This window comes from Macrobrachium nipponense, chromosome 24 (genome assembly GCF_015104395.2).
Source record: "Macrobrachium nipponense isolate FS-2020 chromosome 24, ASM1510439v2, whole genome shotgun sequence".
NCBI lineage: Eukaryota > Metazoa > Arthropoda > Malacostraca > Decapoda > Palaemonidae > Macrobrachium > Macrobrachium nipponense.
This window is the reverse complement of record NC_061091.1, coordinates 20939969-20961623: the sequence shown is the minus strand read 5'-3', so window position 1 is coordinate 20961623 and position 21655 is coordinate 20939969. Positions and strand designations below refer to the sequence as shown.

The following is a 21655-nucleotide window of genomic DNA, read 5'->3' as shown; positions in this document are numbered from 1 at the left end:
TTTGTTACTATCATGTCCACTATTCCAAATAGTCAGGATTATTTCATTGTAAATTATTCTGCAGCAAATCCTGCACCAAATAGATTTAGATCTGTCAGTAAAACTGTACTACTAAGAAATTGTACATCTATGATCTAAAAAAATGGACAGAATTTTACCCTAACTTCCTAACATATGATAAGATGCAGACTACAAACAAATAGCCACAGGTGAAACCATTGCTTCCTTCCAACTTTCTTAGTCGGGGACTTGGGGTATACATCTACATACAACAAACAAGTTTACAAAAAGTAACAAGCCCAAGTCATAACCAACACAAAGTAGTAGAAAGATGTACCTCAAAATCACACTGCCAGACTCACCTAATTTGTCCTGAGGATTTGTTCTTAAACAAGAATGAAAAATGGACCATGGTAGTTACAGAAGGTAAATAGCTGTGAGAAGAGACCTAGGGAGTGGATGAAAAGTAAGCAACACAAAAATATTGCAGCCAAAGCCTGAGAGATACTGCAAAGAACCTTTAGTACTGTCCACAGTGTCACAATGGCAGGCACACTACAAGCAGTATCCTTGAACAAGGAACAATCCCAAGAACAGCAACAGTACATGACAAAATTGAATCTATTATCAGACACATACAGAACACAGCATACATTCATTTACTGAAATGAATCATATCTTTGCTGAGTACAGTACAAAATAGCTTACCTTCTAGAGCATGTAAGAAAGAATAACTTGAATCTGGTAAAGTAAACCCCTTAAGTTCAAATTATCTTCACCACTGCTTTATCATAGAGGATCCCAATAACCTAAAACACAGAAACTAAGATCAGATAGGCATACAAACACAAACTTTATTCTTAAAGCAATAACAGGCAAGATCAGTAAATAGTAGCACGGTTCACACAAGCAGTAATTTAGGGGATGACAATGCTTTTCATTTAATAAATAAACAAGTAGCCAATATTCTATTCATTTGGCATATTGAGAAAAACAGCTCACATCAATGGGTGGTATGGATTAAAAATTCAATTTTTAACTAGTAAACTAAATGCTGCTCCAAATCATTACTAAAATGAATTCTCTATAACTTTTACAGGATGGAAAGACACTAAAACTAAAAACAATTTCATTATACAGTAGTGTGTCTGATGCATACATGAAGCCTGTATTACATAACCTACATGAAAAACTGTTAGTTCAATGACTGAAAAATAATTGGAGATGATTCAGACATATGAGAAGTGAAAAAGAACAGTTAGAACGCCAGTAGAATATGGAAGGAGCACAATGAAAACTTGCTGTGAAAAGGACCAGGAAATCATGTAGAGGATAAATCAGACCTACACTTGATGGGAGTTAAAGCACAACAAGCATCTGGAATAACACTAATTTCAAGTCTAACCCTATAAAAGGAAGGGCTGCTATAAAACCATCCACAATGAAGACATTGTTCTCAACTACAACTAATCTTTTACTCAATAAGTGGTAAACTAGTGTAAATAGTATCAATCCTGAAAGTTCATGGCCTTCACTAAAAAACATTAACTTATCACTCTATAAGCTAGTTTACTTTATGACAAATAATGATTGGAAACAAAACTATATAGGGCAAAAGCATGATTAAGTATTCTACACACAAAGTCCCATAATGACATGCTATACACAAAAAATCTGACTTGAAGGAAAATACTATCAACTTAAAACTGAGAAAAAAATTAAAAAATTTTGTGTAAACTGTAAAATGCCACAAAATTTCAAAACTTTAATCTTACCAGAATACAAAGAAGTGTTATCCTTTTCTGGATCCAGTTTCATGGCACATTCATCCCAAGGAAAATTAAACATGTTTCTTCAGTTACAGTTTTCTTTCAAAATCCTTCAGATACAAGACACTTCTTAACAATGAGTAAAATTTACTAAAATTACCATTTCAAACCTTACAGCTCCTGTGAAACCTTGACAAACATCAAAGTATTCATCTGTGTAACATTTCAAGACCTTTCATTTGCCTGAATTTTAAGTACCTAATTTCAATACCTTACTTGCATCTAGTATTTACCTATATTACGTATAGGTACTAAAACATCTCTAGGATTGTGCATGAAACAAAAAGCAAACCAATAATTTATTACAATTTGCTAGAAATCCATATACATCGGAGCTTTACACACAAAAATATGACATAAATAAAAAGGCAGTATGTACATGCTCAAACATTGAAGGATACTTAATGAAAAAATATGACTAAAACTATTTCATAGTTCCTTTAGGCTTATTATCACACGTCGTCCAGACTTTATGATACTGAATGGTGAAGAGAAGACTTTGCTGTAAGTTTTTGTTCTTGCTAAGCACTTTAAAATCATAATCTGCACCAGTACAATAGACAATATATATATAAACATCATATTTCAATAGGCTTTTTAACAATGGTATGGCAATAGCAAAACATTTCAACAGAAAAGTAACACGTAAGTTTCAGTGAATCTTACAAGCTAACCAAGAATAGTGCAGTTTAACTTCAAGGCACTGACCACAGTGCTGAAAAGCAAAGAACTAGTATATTCCAACAGGCAAACACTGCTGTTTTCTAATTATAATAATAATAATAATAATAATAATAATAATAATAATAATAATAATAATAAATAATAATAATAATAATAATAAGAATAATAATAATAATAATAATAATAATAATAATAATAATAATAATCATCAAACATTTGTAGAGGTTGTATGAACAAGGAGGGAAGCAGCATATTTCTGAAAAAGAACTCCAAATTGCCAAATACTTAAATTTTCTTAAATGCTGAAAATACCTCTTTACATAGAAACTACTATGGATTTTAGCTTTACTCTTTTATTCTCTTAACATACCTGTGAGCAAAACTACACAGAATGTAATATTTTACAGCTGATTAGATGAGAATACAGAAAAAATGTCTCAATACCTTGTTAAAACTGTAGTAATATAATTACATCTTAAAGAATTAACTAGTCCTTAATCAGCTTTATAAACTACACCACAGAATGAAATTGCTTATAACCTAATCCCAATCATTCATACTCAGTACTAACAGCCATTATCTCATAATAAAATAACTGAAATAAATGGTAAAAGCAAAACAATAAATAACAAATGCTAACATTTGAGGAAAGTCTTATGCACACTACTATACTGAGCAAAAATGATCACAATTAATTTATGAGCAGGGCACATTTGACAATGAAGGGTGTCGTCATTGATGTATGGATTCCCTGTTGGGATACCTCAAGGCCTAAAGGTAACAATTACTGCTTAATAATACATACAATCTGATTGGTACTTATAATGATTCCCTACTCTCTTACTTATGTCTTATTACAAAGGGACTTGGAATGCTTCAAGCTAGCTACTAAATTTCTCATTAATCATTACTGCCTCCAAAACCACCACCACCATCATTTTTAATACATATAAAGCCAAAAGACAATTTTACATATTTCTAATTGCATAAAACAAATACACAACTCAAGAGAACCCGAACCAGTTTGTCTATAATAAGGTTCATCTAACAATCAAAATTACAATAATGTGCACCATATACCCTGAATCAAATAACATAAGCAATAATCCTGTATTCTTCACCAACAAGTAAGGGAAATCACTATAAAAATAAATTTTCTGTGTACCAAGATTTAAATCTAAAATTTAATTTCAAGTTTCTCAGATCTCACAGACGGGGACCTAAACTAGGAAACTTTAGTACAAGAAAGCAGTTAATCCGTGAATAAATGAATGTGTGAAATCCCCTTAAAAATCAGCAAGTATCAGAATGAAGAGGAACAGATTAAGAAAATCTTTTCAAGAACCTTGAAATTACTCAAACCATCATCTGGGCCTAAAATGTTCCTGTGCACTAGCTGACTTTGCCCCTTTCAAAATGTCTATGGAATACTTGATGCAATGTGATTTTCAATGGTAGTATTCATGTGTCCAGAAAAAAATTCAGAGAACTCTCAATGAAGTAATCAACAGGAACTTATAACACATGTTTTGTCTGAAAATAGGAAAAATGCAAGGCCAACTAGAAGTTTTCCACATAACATATAGACACTCTCAAACAACTAAACTAACGTGATAATTATAATCATAAAAAGCAAACAAAGATAATCTTACTCCTTCCTTTGAAATATGATGTTCAGTACATATGATCAATGCCACATTCAGGCAAAACCCGTTTATACAAAACTAAAACCAATTCTTACAGAACATAAAAAATGCAAGTCTCCTCTTGTATTTGCTGTGCACACATCTAAAATTAAAACTTACTTTCCAAAAGTCGACTTTCATTCCATGAACATGAAAATCTCAACAAATCCATACTCAAAAATTTCAAGCAAACTATCACAAAATTATAATTTCCTAAAACACCTAATCATCATTTCTGAACAGCTAACAGTACTGTATGCTGTCCTCCAGCTTGAGCTGCAACTACTTTTCTTTCAGCTAATTGCTTTCCTCCTAGCTTCACTGGCTCTAGTTGATCATCATCATCTCCTTGGGCAAGTTGATTGTTGGTGCCCATGCCAAAACCATAGACATCACCTAGAAAAAAAAAAATTAATATAGGAAAGAATGTAGTTGTTATGAGAAGTGCTTTAACCAGAACATAAACTAAAGAAAAAAAAATCCTCAGTTTTTACAAGACTGGCCCAAAGGGTTTGTTCTTATAATATAAAGATTAAGACTGTATTGAACAAGTTATAGCTTTGGAAGTTTATAATTGGATTCACTGAAAGTGTTGGAAGACTGACACAATTTCTTCATGGAATCTGTGAAAATACTCGACATTCCCTGCTGTCTGAATTTTGTGTGCTCACTAAGTATTGCTTTGTTCTTGATATGCTTTATCTTAATTTATTTCAATTTCTACAGAAAGCACATGGGTCATAAGCCAAAAGGCTCTCCTATATATCCAGCAAACAGATAATAGTATGATTGGACCTTCTCTAGTTCCTCATTCAACAAAGGTACAACAGTAAGTCTCCTAGTGGACAAAGAATATCATCAATGCTCTGAAGATAACTTCCAAAAGGCTGAAAGGTTCATGATTATTCTAAAATCTAAGATCAATAATATTTCCAAAGCCAAAATAATCTTAAGCCTTAGATATTTTTTCTAACTTCAGTCTCTGCCAGATAAAATTGACAGGAGGCTCCTTCAGTGTCCAGTTTAATCCTTCCAATCCTCCTCTGAGCCCAACCAGGTAGCACCTACGGTCCAGGTTGATCAGTGACAGTAGCGCTTAAAAGATATTTACAACCACAGAAATATATGTAAAAATGTGTGATTTCTCTTGCTGTCATCTTTTTCATATGACTCATATATTGTTGAAAAGCAGATAAAACTCATCTTTACGTACACTGATTATGATCAGACAATTCTTTCTTCAATGAAATCTGTAAGAACAACAGCAATGTAAATCTATTGGCAGAAAAATCTATGTGATTTATTTTTACCACACACCAAGATTCAGCAAAATTTTTCCTCTTTATTATTTTGAATGGAATCAAATGAGTCACTGTCCCTTTCGCTATCGTCTGAATTGATGATAACCTCGCTATCTGGATTTTCAAACATTTCTTCAGCTTCATTCTCGATGAGCGATTGTTTCTCATAAAAGTGTATCTGGATATTACAATGTATCATCATCTGTACAGAAGTGCTTCGGTGCGGCATAATAAGAAAACAATGGGTACGGAAATGAGGGCTCAGGCGTGTCTAGTATAACCGCTATCGCGAGCAAAGACCAAGAAAAGGTTGCTGAATGAAGCCAAATCCGAGCCTAACCACCAACCGAGGCCGCCAAACCTTCAGTTCATTTTAGTTTTATTTAGGGTTTTTAGGGGGTAAATTGATATGAAAATATATAATGTTCAAGTACAGAATCCATAGGAAATGGAGGTTAGATTCACAGAATGAATAACTTTGCCTAAATGGAGCAGAATAGGAGGAACCAACCTAATCCAATTAATGGAAAAGGAAGAAAAAGAAAAATTAATAACAGGGCATAAAACAAAAAAGAAATATATATCATAGGCAGAGTTGAAAACTCAACCCAAAATCTAAGATATGTACTAAGAACTCGATGTCTCCTACCATAATAAAGCTTCCTCATTCAAATTACCAATAAAGTCGACCAGCGACTTCAGAACGAAAGACCTGGGAATGGGATTATCAGACAATACAGTCTTTGCGACAAATTTGAGAAGGTATGACAAAATCATGTCTTGTCCAGATCTGGCAACCAGGAAAAGTGTCTTAGAAGAGAGGTCCCTAAAATCGGCCATATTCAGAGGTTCAAATAGAGAGAACCTCAAGGCTTGAAGGACTTTATTAACGTCCCATATTGGAGAACACTGCAGCCTGGGTCGAGATAAGGAAAAAGATCCAATTAAATCTCTAAGGACCTAAGAAGTAGAGATTTCAGGGAGCCTCGCCTTAAAAACATACAAAAGCATCGACCTATAACCCTTAATGCACAAAGGTGATAGGCCCTGTCATGATGTTAATGAACTAAAACTCTGCTATTTTCGGTAAGGAGGGTCTAGAAGATGAAGCATGTGGAGCCTCCGATGGAACCGATGAAAATGAGGTTGTTTGAGAAGATCTGGTCTCTCTGTCAGACAAATGGGGGGCTCCGCCAGTGCTTCCAGTAGGTTGGGAAACCACTCCTGTGGCCAGAAGAGGGCGAACAAGGTGAGATCCAGACGCTTGGTTGCCCTCACTTTGTTGAGGACTGACCTCACCAGAGTGAACGGAGGAAATGCATATGCTTGAAGGCCCTCCCAGTCCTGCAAAAGAGTATCTGTCCCGGCACTCTGAGGAGTCTGGTAAAGGGTGAAGAAGTTCTGGCAAAGAATCAGTGGGATGGCAAACAGATCGACTGTGACAGGCCACTTCTTTCTGGGGCTGTCGAAGACTTCCTGGCAAAGTGTCCATTCCGACCCTTGAACTTCGTTCATTCTGACAAGGCCTCTGCTCAGATGTTGTGATGGCCCAGGATAAACTGAGGGACCAGTGTAATCCTCCTGTCTTCTGCCCAACACAGGATTGATCGTGCTTCTTGAGTGAGAAGATCCAACTGTGTGCCACCTTGGATTCTACGTATGAGACTGGTGTGTTGTTGTTGTTGACGAAGATCGCTACAACCGACTCCAACAGTTGATTCTGAAATGAAAGAAGACCTAGGTACACTGCCCTTAGTTCCCTCCAATTTATTGACATGATCCTCTCTTCCTCTAACAAAAGGCCTGAAGCGGCTTCCGAGCCCAAGTGCATGCCCCAACCTTGATCCGAGGTGTCTGACCAAAACATTAGGTCCAATGGAACTGAAAGAAGAGACGTCCCTGACTTGAGGTGGTGAACTTGCATCCACCAACGGAGATCCTTCCAATACTGTGGAGAGGAGGCAACTATTGTGTCCTTGGACACGAAATCCCATGACTGGTGAAGTGTCGACTGAAGGGACCTCATTCTGAGATGACCTCCGGAAGCCAGTTGGATGAGGGATGACAAATGGCCCAGGAGAGTCCTCCAAAGAGAAACTGGCTGCATTACGGAGGACAGAAATTCTTTGGCCAGACTTGGAAAGTTTGTCTATCCGTTTCTGAGAGGGAGAAGCCCTCAAAATCTGGGAACTCAAAACAATCCCCAGATAAGTCATGATCTGGCAAGGGATTAGATTGGACTTGTCAAAGTTTATACAAATTCCCAACTCGACACAGAGACATTTCTCTAGAGAGTCGGCCTGGACTAGCCAATCATCCAGATACCGATGCAGAATAGCTGAAACAGGAGCCATCACCAGAGAAAAGACCTGTGGAGCAGCAGTGAGGCCGAAACAAAGGGTCTTGAACTGGAAAACTCCAGTCTGTGAAAAACCAAAAGTAAGGTCTGCTCTTCAGATGGATGGGGATTTGCAGATAAGCATCCTGCAGATTGATGGAAATCATCCAGTCCCCCTTCCTGATGGATGAAAGAGGGCGCTAGGCACTAGGCACCCGAGGACTTTAGAACTACAAACACCTGTGAGTAAATCCCAGGAGAAGGAGGAGCTCGCTCTATGGCATCCTTCTCCAAGAGGGCCGAAAGCTCCCCAAGAATCTCTCCCACGTTTCAAAGGGTGAGCGCCAGAGGAGGAAGCCGAGGCACCAGAAACCTGAGATGTACTCGGGAAAAACGAGCCAGAAGAAGGAGGAGGTTGTTGGGCTGGAACAGAAAGTGCAAGTCTGGCACTAAACTTACGCCTACTCCTTGAAGAACGGGAGGAAAACCCGAAGAAAAAATTCTTGATAAGGCCCAGTGGGCTTGGGAAGAGGCATCACCTTGATGTTCCTTCAAAACCTCAGAAAGCACAAATCAAAAAGGGAATCGCCGAAAGGAGAAGAGGACAATAAACGGTTTCTCTGAATCTCCGAAACAGAAGAAGGTAACTGCAACAAATACAGGTTACGCCTTGGAGAAACGAGAAAGGCCTGCATAGAAGCAGCAAGCTCATTCTGATGTACAGAAGTGATTGAAATAGACAAGCAAAATTTCTCAAAAAGAGGAGCATCGGGAGGAACAAACCCAGAGTCCTTGACATACATTAAAAGACCTCTGAGGACCCACATATTGAAGGATTGAGCCTTATGCAAGGAGCTCATAACAGACTCCACGGCAATAAAGTCTTCAATTGAGACCGAAGCCTTGGAAGGCAAAGGTTGACCTGAAAGTCAGACAAAATCTGGATTTGGTTTGGGGGGCTGAGAGAATGAAGTATCATCCGCCACCTGATAAACTCCTCTCTGGTGTCATATAAGAGAAGAGAGCTTCCTCTTTCCTTCCCGATCACCTTTGAAAGTTTAGCGGCGACGTCCGCCTTCACTCTCGCGAACTTCTCAGCAAAGCTAAAACATAAAAATTCCCACGACCGGGAAGGACCGCCAAGAAAAATCCCTCATGTAACACAACGAGGAAGAGCCTGCTTTTGCTCTTTAGGCCTCGCCTGAGGAAGAAAACTCGAAACTAAATAAAAAAAAGTTTCTTGAACTCAACATCATGACTGCCGTTCAACGAAACACCAATATCACACGAATCCATGTCATCATCATCGTCAGATCCTATCTGTGAAACTTCCCCGAAAGTAACATCCTGACGACTAGCTGTCTTAGGTCTAACACTAATACCCCTCCCCTTCTCCTAAATAAGCGCCCTTTGGCACTGTTACGGGACTAACAGGGGACACATTGGGTAAAGAATCGTAAGGCACCCGCCCAGACCGGATCCCCCTAGGCTTTCGCCATGATGGGGTTCACAAGCTGGGGTATTTGTCGCACCGTTACCCATGATGCTGTCAACAGCTACCTGACGAGGAGCTGAAAATGAATCTAAAAGTTTGTTAGACATCCTAGTAAAAGCTACTTCAAAATTTTCTGACAGCTTGTTAAACTTGGCTGAAGTCTATCTAAACTATGCTGTAATGTTTCAAATTTCTTCTTCATACTAGTTTTTATCAACAAAAACTGAGTCAAAATCAGAAACAACTTCATTAGTTACCGGTAGTACAGGTGGCAAAGCATCAATTAATTCGGAATCGGAATCACATGATACAGAAACCAAAGAACCAGAACCTGGGCGCACAAGTCAAGGTAATCATTAGATACAGGTCTAGCTACCGATTTCTTTTTCTCCTTAATCAATCTTTTACGCTGAAAGATTCTTTGATGTTTAATATACACCGTCATGTCTTCATCAGACCAAGACTTACAGAAGTCACAATGAGAAGTCAAGTCACAAACCTGTCCATGACAAGAGCTATAAAAGTCATGGGGTTCATACTCCCTGCTACTCATCGTTGTTCCATAAGCCAGGCAATTCCTGATGTTGCTAGAAGGAAGAATCGAATCATCTTGGCTATCCATTGGACTGTTGGACAGGTCACGTAATTCCGGGTTGCAAGTTTGTAAAAAAAAAAATTTACAGCAATAGAAATAAAAGTTAATTCACTAATTTCTAGGATATAATACGTAAATGGTAATTAACATAAAGCCGCATTAACAATTAATGAGAGCTTTAAAGGCACAAAAGGTTTCGGGAATTTATAAAGAGGGGCCGTGATGTAAACAACACGGGAGCTCATTAACAGCTGATTTTTAAGGGAAGGTTTTGTAACTGTCAACGGCAGTGTTGCCAACTGGCGGACAGAATACGAGCTAACTGGGTTGCCAATGTGGTAAATTTTGGTGCAGTTTTTGGGGATTTAGGGCTAGATAAATTATATTAAGGTAATATTTATTAATCACCTTTCTCACTGGGCATGCTATACATGACCCAGGATTGGGAAGGGTTAACAAAAATTAATACAACCAGAAGAGGAAGGAAAGAATACTGGTAATGACTGCAAGAGAGGGGGAACATCAGTGCACAACAGCGGCTGAGGACAAGTTTGTTATGTGTACTTTAAAATCTTCTCAATCTCCAATTTGGGAAGGTGAAAACCTGACCACAGTCTTGAAATTATCTACTGTTTGCCATTGTATCCTTGCTACCTCAGCACAGGGTATGTCTGTAGAACGTTTTGTCTTACCAGAAGACTGTTTGTGAGCAACTTACACCAACCACCTGTCATGGTCTGTGATACCTATGCAGGTTAAGGATGTCATAAATCCCTTCCAGCATCTCAATAAACATAGCCTCAACTTCCTCTGCCAGATGATCTTTTTAGAGGTAGAAAGGCTTCAGTGTGTACTACACCCATCCTAATAAGAGCAGAAGTTCTTTTTAGTGACATTAGAAGGAACTTTATTCTTAATGTCTAAAGCACAGAAACAGTCAATCAAGAACCGAAAGCATATCTGATTTTTTCTAAAGCAACTTATAACAAAAATGACAAGTTTTTAATTAGTATCTTTTATGGCTAAAAACTGTGGTCTTAACAATAGGATAAATCTTCTACCGCAAGCTGGAAACCAGTTAAAAACAATAAAAAATTGTCTATGGAAGGAATCTGTGGCATCTGCCATCTAAAGCCTAGATGAAGTGGAAGATGGTCAACAACCATGCGTGAACCCTGTTATGCATTTAGTCTTTCTTCCAACCCAGGATTACAAGAGGGGTGGCAAGAGGTGAGCAGTCAATGTTAAGACCTCAAGTTTGTTAACTATGAAAAAGACGCATTAAAAAATCTATCGCTTGCTCATATGCAAAACAAACCTTCAGTCTTAACAATAGGGTACTCATACTTGGAGGAAGGTAGAATCCTGAATCAACTGGAGGTTCGGCACACCTGACCACTCTTTTTGAGAAGATTTTTGTATGTTGCATAGAACATGTGGTTTGTTGAAGCCAGGAATCAGCATTTAGAATCCTATGAACAATCAAGTTCTTCTTAAAAGCCAGGGAGGAACTTATTCCTCTGATGTTGTGTTCTCTTGCATGCACAATAACGGTGACAGAACTTGAAGATGAGGAGCAGGCTTGCCTAACCACCTCACGCAGCCAAAATGAAATGGTATTCTTTGACACTTCCTTCTTGGCTCGGCCTGTGCTAACAAAAAGTCTATGACACCTAGGTCTTAGGTGGGGAGTCCTTTTCAGATAACAATGCAGTGCTTTGATGGGACAAAGCAGTAACTCTTGAGGATCGTTATCAAAAAATTCCTTCAGGGATGGAATGGAGAGAGAGAAAAATCTATCATTGTGAACCAAGGGATTTTGAGTCTTAGCCATTAATTCCAGGACAAATTTGAAAGCTACAGACCCCAACTCCTGATGTGTTTTGTGTCATAATCTAGGCCATGGAGCTCTCCAACTCTTTTTGAGGAAGCCAAAGACAGAAGGAAAACTGTTTTTCAAGTCAGTTCCCTGTCTGACGATTGACACAGTGGTTCAAATGGAGCTTCTCTAGTCAGAATCAGAGTAAGGTACCACGTATGAGGTTTGAGTTCTCTAGGTGAACAAGACTGCTCAAAGCTCCTGAACAACATACATATCTCCCAGGATGAAGTAAAGTCCTCGTCTTTCTGTCGTAGAACTAATCCCAAGGCAGCCCTGTAGCCATTGATACCAGACAGAAAGACATGTCTGTTCCAAGTTAGATCAGAAAGCTCACTATCCACTGAAAAGTAGTTCTGAGTGGAGAGAAACCCCGTCGACAACACCAATCACAGTAGACAGCCCACTTGCCCTGAAACGCAGCCGACGAAGATCTGAGGTAGCTGAACCTCTGAGTTGCTGCTCCGCAAGAACAACCTCACTCACAAGAGATACTCGACAGAGATATTGTCCTTGCCAACCGGTGGTACTTCTCCCCATGAGGTTGGCAGAGAAGGTTGTGCCAAGGAGGTATCTCTCTCAGTACCTCTGACAGAAGAAACAGAAAGGCCAAGAACCACTCTACTTGGGGCCACAATGGAGCTATCAGGGTCACCCTGAGATTCCTGGAACCCATCACTCTTTTCAGGACATGACAGATCAGACAGAACAGAGGGAAGGCGTACACTTCTAGATTATCCCAAGGATGCTGAAGGGCGTCCTCCGCCACAGCGAACAGATTTAAGACAATTGAACAGTAGACCTTTAGCTTCCTGTTGAAGTGAGTAACAGTCAATGTACCTGGCCATGAGCTCCACCGAATTGTCAATCGCCCACTGGTGTGATTTGACTGTGCTAACATTGTAGTGTTGCCCAACATCAGAACGACGGAGTAACCCACTACCCTCTCTCAAAACTCTTAAAAGACCCAGAAAAGCTGCTTTCAACTCCAACACGCTGATGTGGAGTTGTTTGTCCCGAGAGCTCCACGCCCCCGAGGTCAGGAGCTCGTTGAGATGAGCACCCCAACCTTCGGAGGAGGTGTCCAAGAACAAGAGCAGATCCGGAGGGGGTGAATGAAGAGGAACTCCCACTGTTAGATTCTGGTCACCCAACCCATACAGAAGGTCACCTCTTACTTCTGCTAACAGAAGGACCTGGAGCTGAGGGGAATCTCCTGCTGGGGACCAAAATTCCTTCAGTCTCCACTGCAGGGATTGAATGTGAAGATGCCCATGAGGGACCAACTTCTCAAGAGAAGACAAGAGACCCAGAAGTACTTGCCACTGGTGAGCTGGTTGCTCCCCCCCTCAAAAGGAAGAAGCAAGCATTCTGAATTTCTGAAGCCTCTGGTCTGATAGGAAAACCCTCTATGATGTAGTATCTATCACCATTTCCAGTTAAAGAATCCTCTGTCTGCACTTCTCCAGATTTATCACTATGCCTAGGTTCTGACAAAGCTGGAGAAGACTGTCCCTCTCCCGAAACCAGTTTCTTCTGGGAACTTGCCAAGACCAGCCAATTGTCAAGATACCTCAACAGGTGAATCGCCTGAGCATGAGCCCATGTCAGCACAAGGGTAAAGACCCTTCTGAACACCTACTGAGCTGTTGTCAAGCTGAACCAAAGGACCTTGAACTGTTAGACCTGCTCCCAAAGACTGAAGCTGAGGAATCTATTACTAGCCTCCAATCACCGGTGGCCTTCGGCACTAGGAAAACTTGACTATAGAACCCTGGAGAAGGACGACATACCCTTTCCACTGCACCCTTGTCCATCATCTTTGTCAATTCCTCCTGGAAAGCTAAGTGCTTCAGAGAGCCTCATGTGTACGACAACTGCATGAGAGGATGATAGGAGAGAAGAGGAGGGAAGTCGAATGGATATAGATACCTTACCCAAAGGGTATCTATTACCCACGATTCCACTCCATGCTATTGCCAATTGACCCAATGGCTCATCAGGCATCCCCCAACCGGTGGCAACGGACGGGGAGTGACATCCTCTCTAGTCTTGAAGAGCAAGACTGAAAGGGGCACTGCTGTGGCTGCTTCTTTGGAGTCGGCACTGGCTGAGCAGCCCTAGTTGAAGTTGATGGCTTTGAAGTCTTCCCAGCAGGAAACTCCCTACTCTGCCTTGGAGCTGGCGAGCAAGACCAAGCCAACGATTTAGTGACAGCCTGCTGGACAAGCCAATCATTATTGTCAGCACACCGTCCATCGCAGCCTTCAACTGATCTCTAGATAGAAAGTTTGAATTTTAGCTTAGCCTAACCCCTTTTATTTACACAAATGAATAATCTACCCACATGTATGCTTTTGCCAACTCCAGTATACTCCAGAAATCACCATAGAACAACAGCACCAGACTTACGACCCAAAAACTCCTACCAGACAGAGAGCTCTCCCCTACCAACGACACACCACAAGCACGTGCTTTCTACTCCCGTGTTATTGTTTACATCCCCCCGACGCCGCCGCCATCTTGTCTATGACGTCACAACACAACTTAAATACATCAACAGACACCTTCTAGAATCAACCATATGCTGTCCATATATAGGACACCCACCATATTTCAACAATGCATAAAATACCAATAACAATTATACAATATATAATCAGAAAGAACTGGGATTCTAGATCTCCATTCCACAAAGACAACAACAAATCTGTATCCACAAAATGAGCCACTTTAGTAAGGGCTACGTCCCTTCTAATTAGGAGCAAGTTAACCCAGAAGTTAGCACTAAGATGACTCTGGCACAAAATGTCCTTCGCACCAGATTGAAGTAACTTGATGAAAGAAGGAGTGCTGACAGATCCTCTAACAGAATGTGACGATGCTATCCTAGCCACTAATGATGACCAGACTCCAGCCATGAGACAGTCTGAAAGGCAGAAGAGGCAGTTGTCTCCAAAATAGAAGTTTTTTAAAAGGTTAACAAAGGGCCCTAAGCCCTAACTTGATCCAGGGTCAATCCAGGTTTCAGGGGAATCACATTCGAGTTGACCTGCTTATTCATCAGCTGTACAAGACCAGCACAGTAATACTTCTTATAGCAAATTGAGGAGGAGGAAGAAGCTTGAAAGACCTGTTGGAACAGAGATAATTGTCTTGTCTTAAAACCAAAGAATTCAACATGCTGTAAAATCAAGTTAGCATGCCCTGAACATGGCAACTCAAACAGTCTTCACATCCTTCTTTGGTCCAAGCAAGGCCTCTATGCCTGCCGGGGCCACTGAAGATGGAGTCTCAATCCTCCAAGAAAGGTTATTGTACTCACTAATGAGGTCAATAACTTTCATGTAGAAAGAAACTCCCGACTCTCCTAATCCTCTGTATACGGCATCGAAGTCCTAAGTCCTGAAGTAGAGTGAAGAGAGAAAGACCCCTATAACTTTCTCTGGCCACTGGAGAGCTCCACCTCGAAGGACAAATGTCACTTCTTCCCCTGGAAGAATCACATCCATGAACAAAGGAATATGTACGTGCGTCCGTCTCGGACTGAGAAGAATCACATATGCAGAATGAAGAACGAAGTACATGACACCATCTGGGAGAAAGAGAAGCAGGAACACCCCTCTCACAACCATGAATAGCCATAGAAGCACATCCACCATGAGGGACATGTCCATCAATAACATCACGGCCGTCAGTTGAAACATTCTTGACCGGAGTCCTAGAAACTTTACGGCGAACTCGAACAGGTGGAGGAAGTGTAGAACCGAGAGATTTCCGAGAGGTAGAAGGGCCACAGATGAGAGAGAGAGGACTATGTCCCCGTACATTAAGGGGACACACATTTGTGTGAAGAAGACAACAATGTCACAGATTTCAGGCTCCCAGAAGCCTGAAGCCACAAAGTCCTCAATTCTCCGTCTAATTCAAGATCAAGGAGGGGGAGACAAAGGGAAAGAAGGAGAGGATGAAGACAAAGAACACAACGCAGTTTGTCCACCATAGCTTGCACGAAAACCTCTGATGGATTGACAGCTGTCGAAGATGACATAACGGGTAGAGACGATGCTGGGAGACACCATGGGGACTTCGCACTTTGAACCTGAGTTGATGGCCTCGCTAATGGCAAGGGAAAGGACAACCACCGAGGATGGGGCACAGTTAATGATGGTGTCCCACTAAGTGGCAGAACACGCAACCCAAAGTAGTGGAGGCCAGGAGGAGGAGGATAACAGGCCTTCCAAGGAGGGAACCCCAGGTAGGCCTAAGGAGGGCAACAAAGATGACATCTTGTGTATATCAGACCTTGACACAAAGGAAAAAGATGGCGCTGCCTCCTCTCTCCATGAAGGGACCCTCTCCCCCTAAGAGCGAGGGGGGGAAGCATTTAACAAAATATCCCTAAGCAACTCCCAATGCTTCCAAAGAAGAATCAGTGGAAGAAAAGGAAGGAGACAAGGCATCAATGGATGAGACAGAAGGAATGTCTGAAGAAGGGGAAGCAGAAGAATCCACCTGAAGAGGAGGAAGGAATCCTTCCCAAGATGGACACGTTTCCACTACACAACAGGCCAGGAGCGACACTGGTCACGGATTGATTATGTTATATAAGTTAGAATGACACCTACTGCAAGTTGTATGGGGGTCAGTCAAAGTGAAAGCTAGAAAACGTGAGCAAGGGAACCCTGGAAGGCTGGGACATGTGCATTTAAGCTCACATGACTTCTTAGACCCAATGTACGAATTCATAATGAACCACAAAACACACACACACACACACCCAAACACACAAGAAAGCAGTTAAGGAATCACAAGCTTATCGAAAAAACTAGCTTGGGAGGAGGACAGCAAAAGGGAACATCCGCTCTCCACAGTGGCTGGAGAGACAGAATGCAGCGCAGGGTTCAAGGCATGGTCAGTGACCAGCTTCCACCTCATCTATGCCTTAGATGGCAGATGCCAAAGATTCCTTGGATATACAATTTTTTAGTTTTTAACCGGTTTCCAGCTGGCACCAATAGAGTTATCCTATTGCTAAGATGGAGGGTTTGTTCCCATATGAACAAAAGGTTCTTCTGGAGAGTCTGGAAGAGAGAAATTCCTGTTCTGATTTGGCCCCATTTTTATGCCACTTAAACCAGGACTTTTCAGGATTTGAAATCAAGCCAAACTTGAATCACTTATGCAGTTCAGAACAATCAACACAACCCTAGCAATTCAAATCCTTGTTTTCTTCTAACAGAAAAGAAGTGCTTCTTGAATACCTGGTGCTAGACTGATCACTGGACCCTTGTCCAACTAGACCCTGAGTGGCAAAGGGGCTCTTATCTACCCCAGTAGAATAGAATAAGCATTATAACACTGATCCCTTGAAGACCAGCACCTCCAGTTATTATTAGAAAATGGGCTTAAATACACAGAAGTCAAAGGGTTCAAATCCTTAAATTTAGGTATAACCCCTTGAATCCTTTAATGAAGCACAACAATTTGCTTATCAAAAACCTATCCAACTATCTTAACACAGTTCACTAATTCCTTCTCTTTCCTACTTGCTCTTTGATACACTTCTCATATACCTAAAAATTCATGTAAAAAATAGCCATGAAACAGTTATTATAGTAAATTTTGTATTCAATCAATTTACTCCGTATTTGATCTAATTCAATATTTCCTTACTGTAAATGCAGTGCAATAATTTTTTTTCAAATTTATATCTGTTCTTCCTTAATTTGAAAAATAAATAAAAAAATTATAAAGACTGGGAAAACAAGACCCATCAGTATTTTTCAACAGGTGTAACATTACAAACATTACAGACTTAATAAGCAGATACTATGAAAATAATCAGCCACCTTCAACATAACAAATATAAACTGAATTAAATATCACACTTACCTGATTCCATAACAACAAGTGATACACATTCTCCAGCAGAAACGCTTATGGCCTTCTTATCCTGTAATGCAGTTATGGGGGTGGGTTTTATAATGTCTTCTTTTATGTCACCCATTCCTAGGCGTCCGTACTCTCTCCTCCCCATACAATGTGCAACACCATCCTCAGTTAGAGCAAGGCTGAAATAGCATAAAAGATTTAATTACAGCTTCTAATTTTCATTATATGGCTCTAGACTCAGTATTTTGCCTCAGAGACAAAAGAATGGTACAGTGCTCCCCCACTTTTACGTGGTATTAGGATCCAGAACCTGCCGTGGAAATGCCAAAAATCCCCTCTAAAAATTCTCATAATTGGTTTATAACTGCCATATACCAAGTACCTCATAATCTAAAATGCTTACAACTGTTTATTTTAACATTTCACTGCTTAATTTGATAGTTCAAACAAAAATATATTAAATTATATGACCCCTAAAATGCTTATAACAATGATTTACTCATTTTAAAATATTAATATCAATGTACATAAATAGCAAAATATCTCAAAAATGTTTAATGCAAATTATAAATAAACCTAACACAAATTAAATAAATCTGTCCTAAAGAACATTTGACAACTATCAAGTCACCCCCGTACTGTATACATAATCCTTTAAAAATGATCACTAATTTGCTTTTTTTTATAACAACAGTTTATTCAGTAATTGCTATTTTTTCATATTGTGCATGTGACTGAATATCGATTTTTGATAAAAAAAGTTACAGCCTACTTATAATGTACTTATGTATCTATTAAGCTCGTTCCAGGTTGGGCCCCAAACTGAGCACAATGCTAGAAAAGGTTTATCCCAATAGCCAATGCCATGTGATCGCCAAAATCCATTCTTTGTTTATGTCATCTTACTGATTATATATAGTATACGTAATTGTTATTGGTATTTTATGCATTGTCGAAATATGGTGGGTATCCTATATATGGACAGCATATGGTTGATTTTAGAAGGTGTTTGTTGATGTATTTAAGTTGTGTTGTGACGTCATAGACAAGATGGCGGGGCGTCGATTAGATGTAAACAATAACACGGGAGAGAAAGAGACGTGCGTGTGCTGTTTGGTTGGTAGGAGAGAGCTCTGTCTGGTAGGAGTTTTTGGGTCATAAGTCTTGTTGTGGTATTGACCTAAGGTAATTTCTGGAGTATAGTGGAGTTGGAGAATGCGTACAGGTGGGTAGATATCGACATTGTCACAAAAAAAAAAAAAAAAAAAAAAAAAAAAAAAAAAAAAAAAAAGAAGAAGAGAAGATGTCAAGTAATAAGAAGAAGAACGAAGAAGAAGAACGGGAGAGAAAGAGACGTGTGTGCTGTTTGTTGGTAGGAGAGAGAGCTCTGTCTGGTAGGAGTTTTTGGGGTCATAAGTCTTGTTGTGGTATTGACCTAAGGTAAGTTTCTGGAGTATAGTGGAGTTGGAGAATGCGTACAGGTGGGTAGATTATACGTACATTTGTCAAAAAAAAAAAAAAAAAAAAAACCAAAAAAGAAAGAAGAAGAATAAGAAGAAGAAGAAGAAGAATAAGAAGAAGAAGAAGAAGAAGAAGAAGAAGAAGAAGAAGAAGAAGAAGAAGAAGAAGAAGAAGAAGTTAGGCTAGGCTAAAATTCAAACTGGTAGTAGAGCGTAGTTGATCAAAGATGCCTGGATCCGACAGTGAACAAAGGGAGACTAGATGCAGAAGGGAATGTCCGAGGTTTAGCGGGATACAAGAAGAGTACAAAGAATGGAAAGGTCAAGTCGAAGATTGGATATTGTTGTATGGAGAAGATACAAAATACCCGGCGATAGAAATGAGAATGAGCTTAAAAGGGAAAGCCCGAGAACTAGTGGAAGGATTAGATAGAGATAAACTTACAGGTACAGAGGGTCCAAAGATAATCATAGACAAACTAAATAAAGCCTATCTAAAAGACTCGGTAATGGAGAATTACGGCAGAATAAAAAAATACATTCTAATAAAGAAGAGAATCTAGTGAAAAGATGGCGGACTATTTAATTAGATATGAGAAGGCAGCATTTGAGTGTGAAACAGCAATGGGAAAAGGCACACTTGAAGGGGAAGTCAAGGGTTATCATGTAATAGAGCAACCAAATCTCACGTAAAATAAAAAACAAATGGTATTATGGGTTTGTGGGCAAGAAAAGTTAAGAGTACTAAACAGTGTCGCAAACAATGAATAGACTATTTGAGGGATTAGGGACTAAAGAGAAACGGGAATGGTGGGGGTCGTCAAGGTAATGCCAGTTCTGGGAGAGGAAGGGAAAACCAGAGATATCGGGGAAGATGGAAGTGAGGTAGAGGTGGAAGATATCCTATAAATGAAGAAGGGAAGGTAACAGTATGTGCAATATGCAGCTTGGAATGGCATTGGGCTAAGGATTGTCCTCAGAATTTTCATAATAGGAAGAAGGCTAAAACAAAACCAGAAGAAAATAAGGTGAAAACAGAAACTGGGACAGAAGAGGAGGTCTATGTAGGAGAAGTTAATAAAATAGTGGAAGAGTCGTGGGAGGTGGTTGATGCAATTTTGGACACGGTGTAAATAGACAGTTTGCGGGGAACTGTGACTAGCACGCATTGTCATGGATTTGAGTCAGGAAGAGTTGAGGAGAATAAGGGACACTAGGACAGAGTCTAATAAAGTGTTTAATTTTGGTGAGACATCTTATAAGTCAAAATGACTAATAGAAATACTGTGATAGTAAAAAACGTGAAGTTTTATTTGAAGACAGAAATTCTGCAGGGTGATATACCATGGCTGATAGGTAAGCAAACCATGAGCAAAATGGGTATGACCCTAAATTTGAAAGAAAATTGTCATAATAAAAGTATTAGGGGAAATGAAAGTAGTTAAGAGAAGGTTTATTATTATTAATAGGTGTTAGTTTTTCCAGACCTCTGAGTCTCAAGTAGACTCTTCTCGGGCTGGTTCTCAGGGATCAATCCTGAGAAAAAAAAAAAAAAAAAATTAGACTTTATTTGAGAAACCCGTCTTATTTAAAAAATTTATGATTTTATTAATTGAAAAATCCCTGCTTTCCGCAAGAATATTTTTCATTTCCGAACTCCGCAGATAAATAGATCTTTGCTGGGTCCAATTTGGGCACTCAACAAGCAAATGCTGTACTGTCATGGGTGTTTGACATCTGTTACATTTCACTGGGTCAGCATGTGGTGTTGACATCAAGTGACCATGTGAGAATCTTGTGTGTCCTATACGTAGCCTTGCTAGGATCACCTCTTTTGCTCTTTCCTCCTGTGAGGATGTCCTCCATGCATAGACTTCAGTTTTTATATTTTTAAGTTTATTTGTTGTTGGCACAGAGGCCCATTCTTCTTTCCAATCCTGGTAAATTAATGTTTTAACTGATTTTACCCAGTCTGACACTGGGGGGGCATATGAAATTGTTGGAGGGATAGTGCAGGCTAATTTGGCAGCAGAGTCTGCATATTCATTTCCTTTCCCATTCACCACGTGTGCTGGGATCCAACATATTTCCATTGATATTCCTGATTGGAGGAGTTGATGAATTTTTATTTGAATTTCCTGTACTATTTGGTTTCCTGGTTTATACTGTCTTATTGCATCTATAGCGCTACGTGAGTCACTGAAAATAACAGACACACTTGCTTTTGCCTCAGATATCATATCTAGAGCCATCTGTATGGCTGTGACTTCAGCAGTAAATACTGATGATATTGAAGGTAGGCTTTTTTTACTTAACATATTTTTCGAATATGCAGATGCTCCTACTCCAACATTATTTTTGGAGCCGTCTGTATATATCATAAATTTGTCGCCTTTTCTTCTAATGTGCTCCAAAGCATGTTGGCGGTACATTTCCGTACTTGTCATTTGTTTTTTGAGTAGGTAAGACAGGGAGGTACATATCTTTACTCTAT

At 39.7% G+C, this 21655-nt stretch overlaps 1 protein-coding gene across 1 annotated transcript in view; it reads right to left on the bottom strand.

Annotated features, from left to right (window-relative positions):
* Positions 1-2652: 2652 nt before the first annotated feature.
* LOC135205509 (regulator of chromosome condensation-like) overlaps positions 2653-21655 on the bottom strand; it is a 117229-nt gene continuing 98226 nt past the window's right edge. The window contains exons 8-9 of the mRNA XM_064236245.1: positions 17702-17880; positions 2653-4594 (exon numbers count right to left, since the gene is read on the bottom strand). Of these exons, the coding sequence (XP_064092315.1) occupies positions 4428-4594; positions 17702-17880 (346 nt within the window). The 3' untranslated portion in view covers positions 2653-4427. The remainder of the gene's footprint in view (positions 4595-17701; positions 17881-21655) is intronic.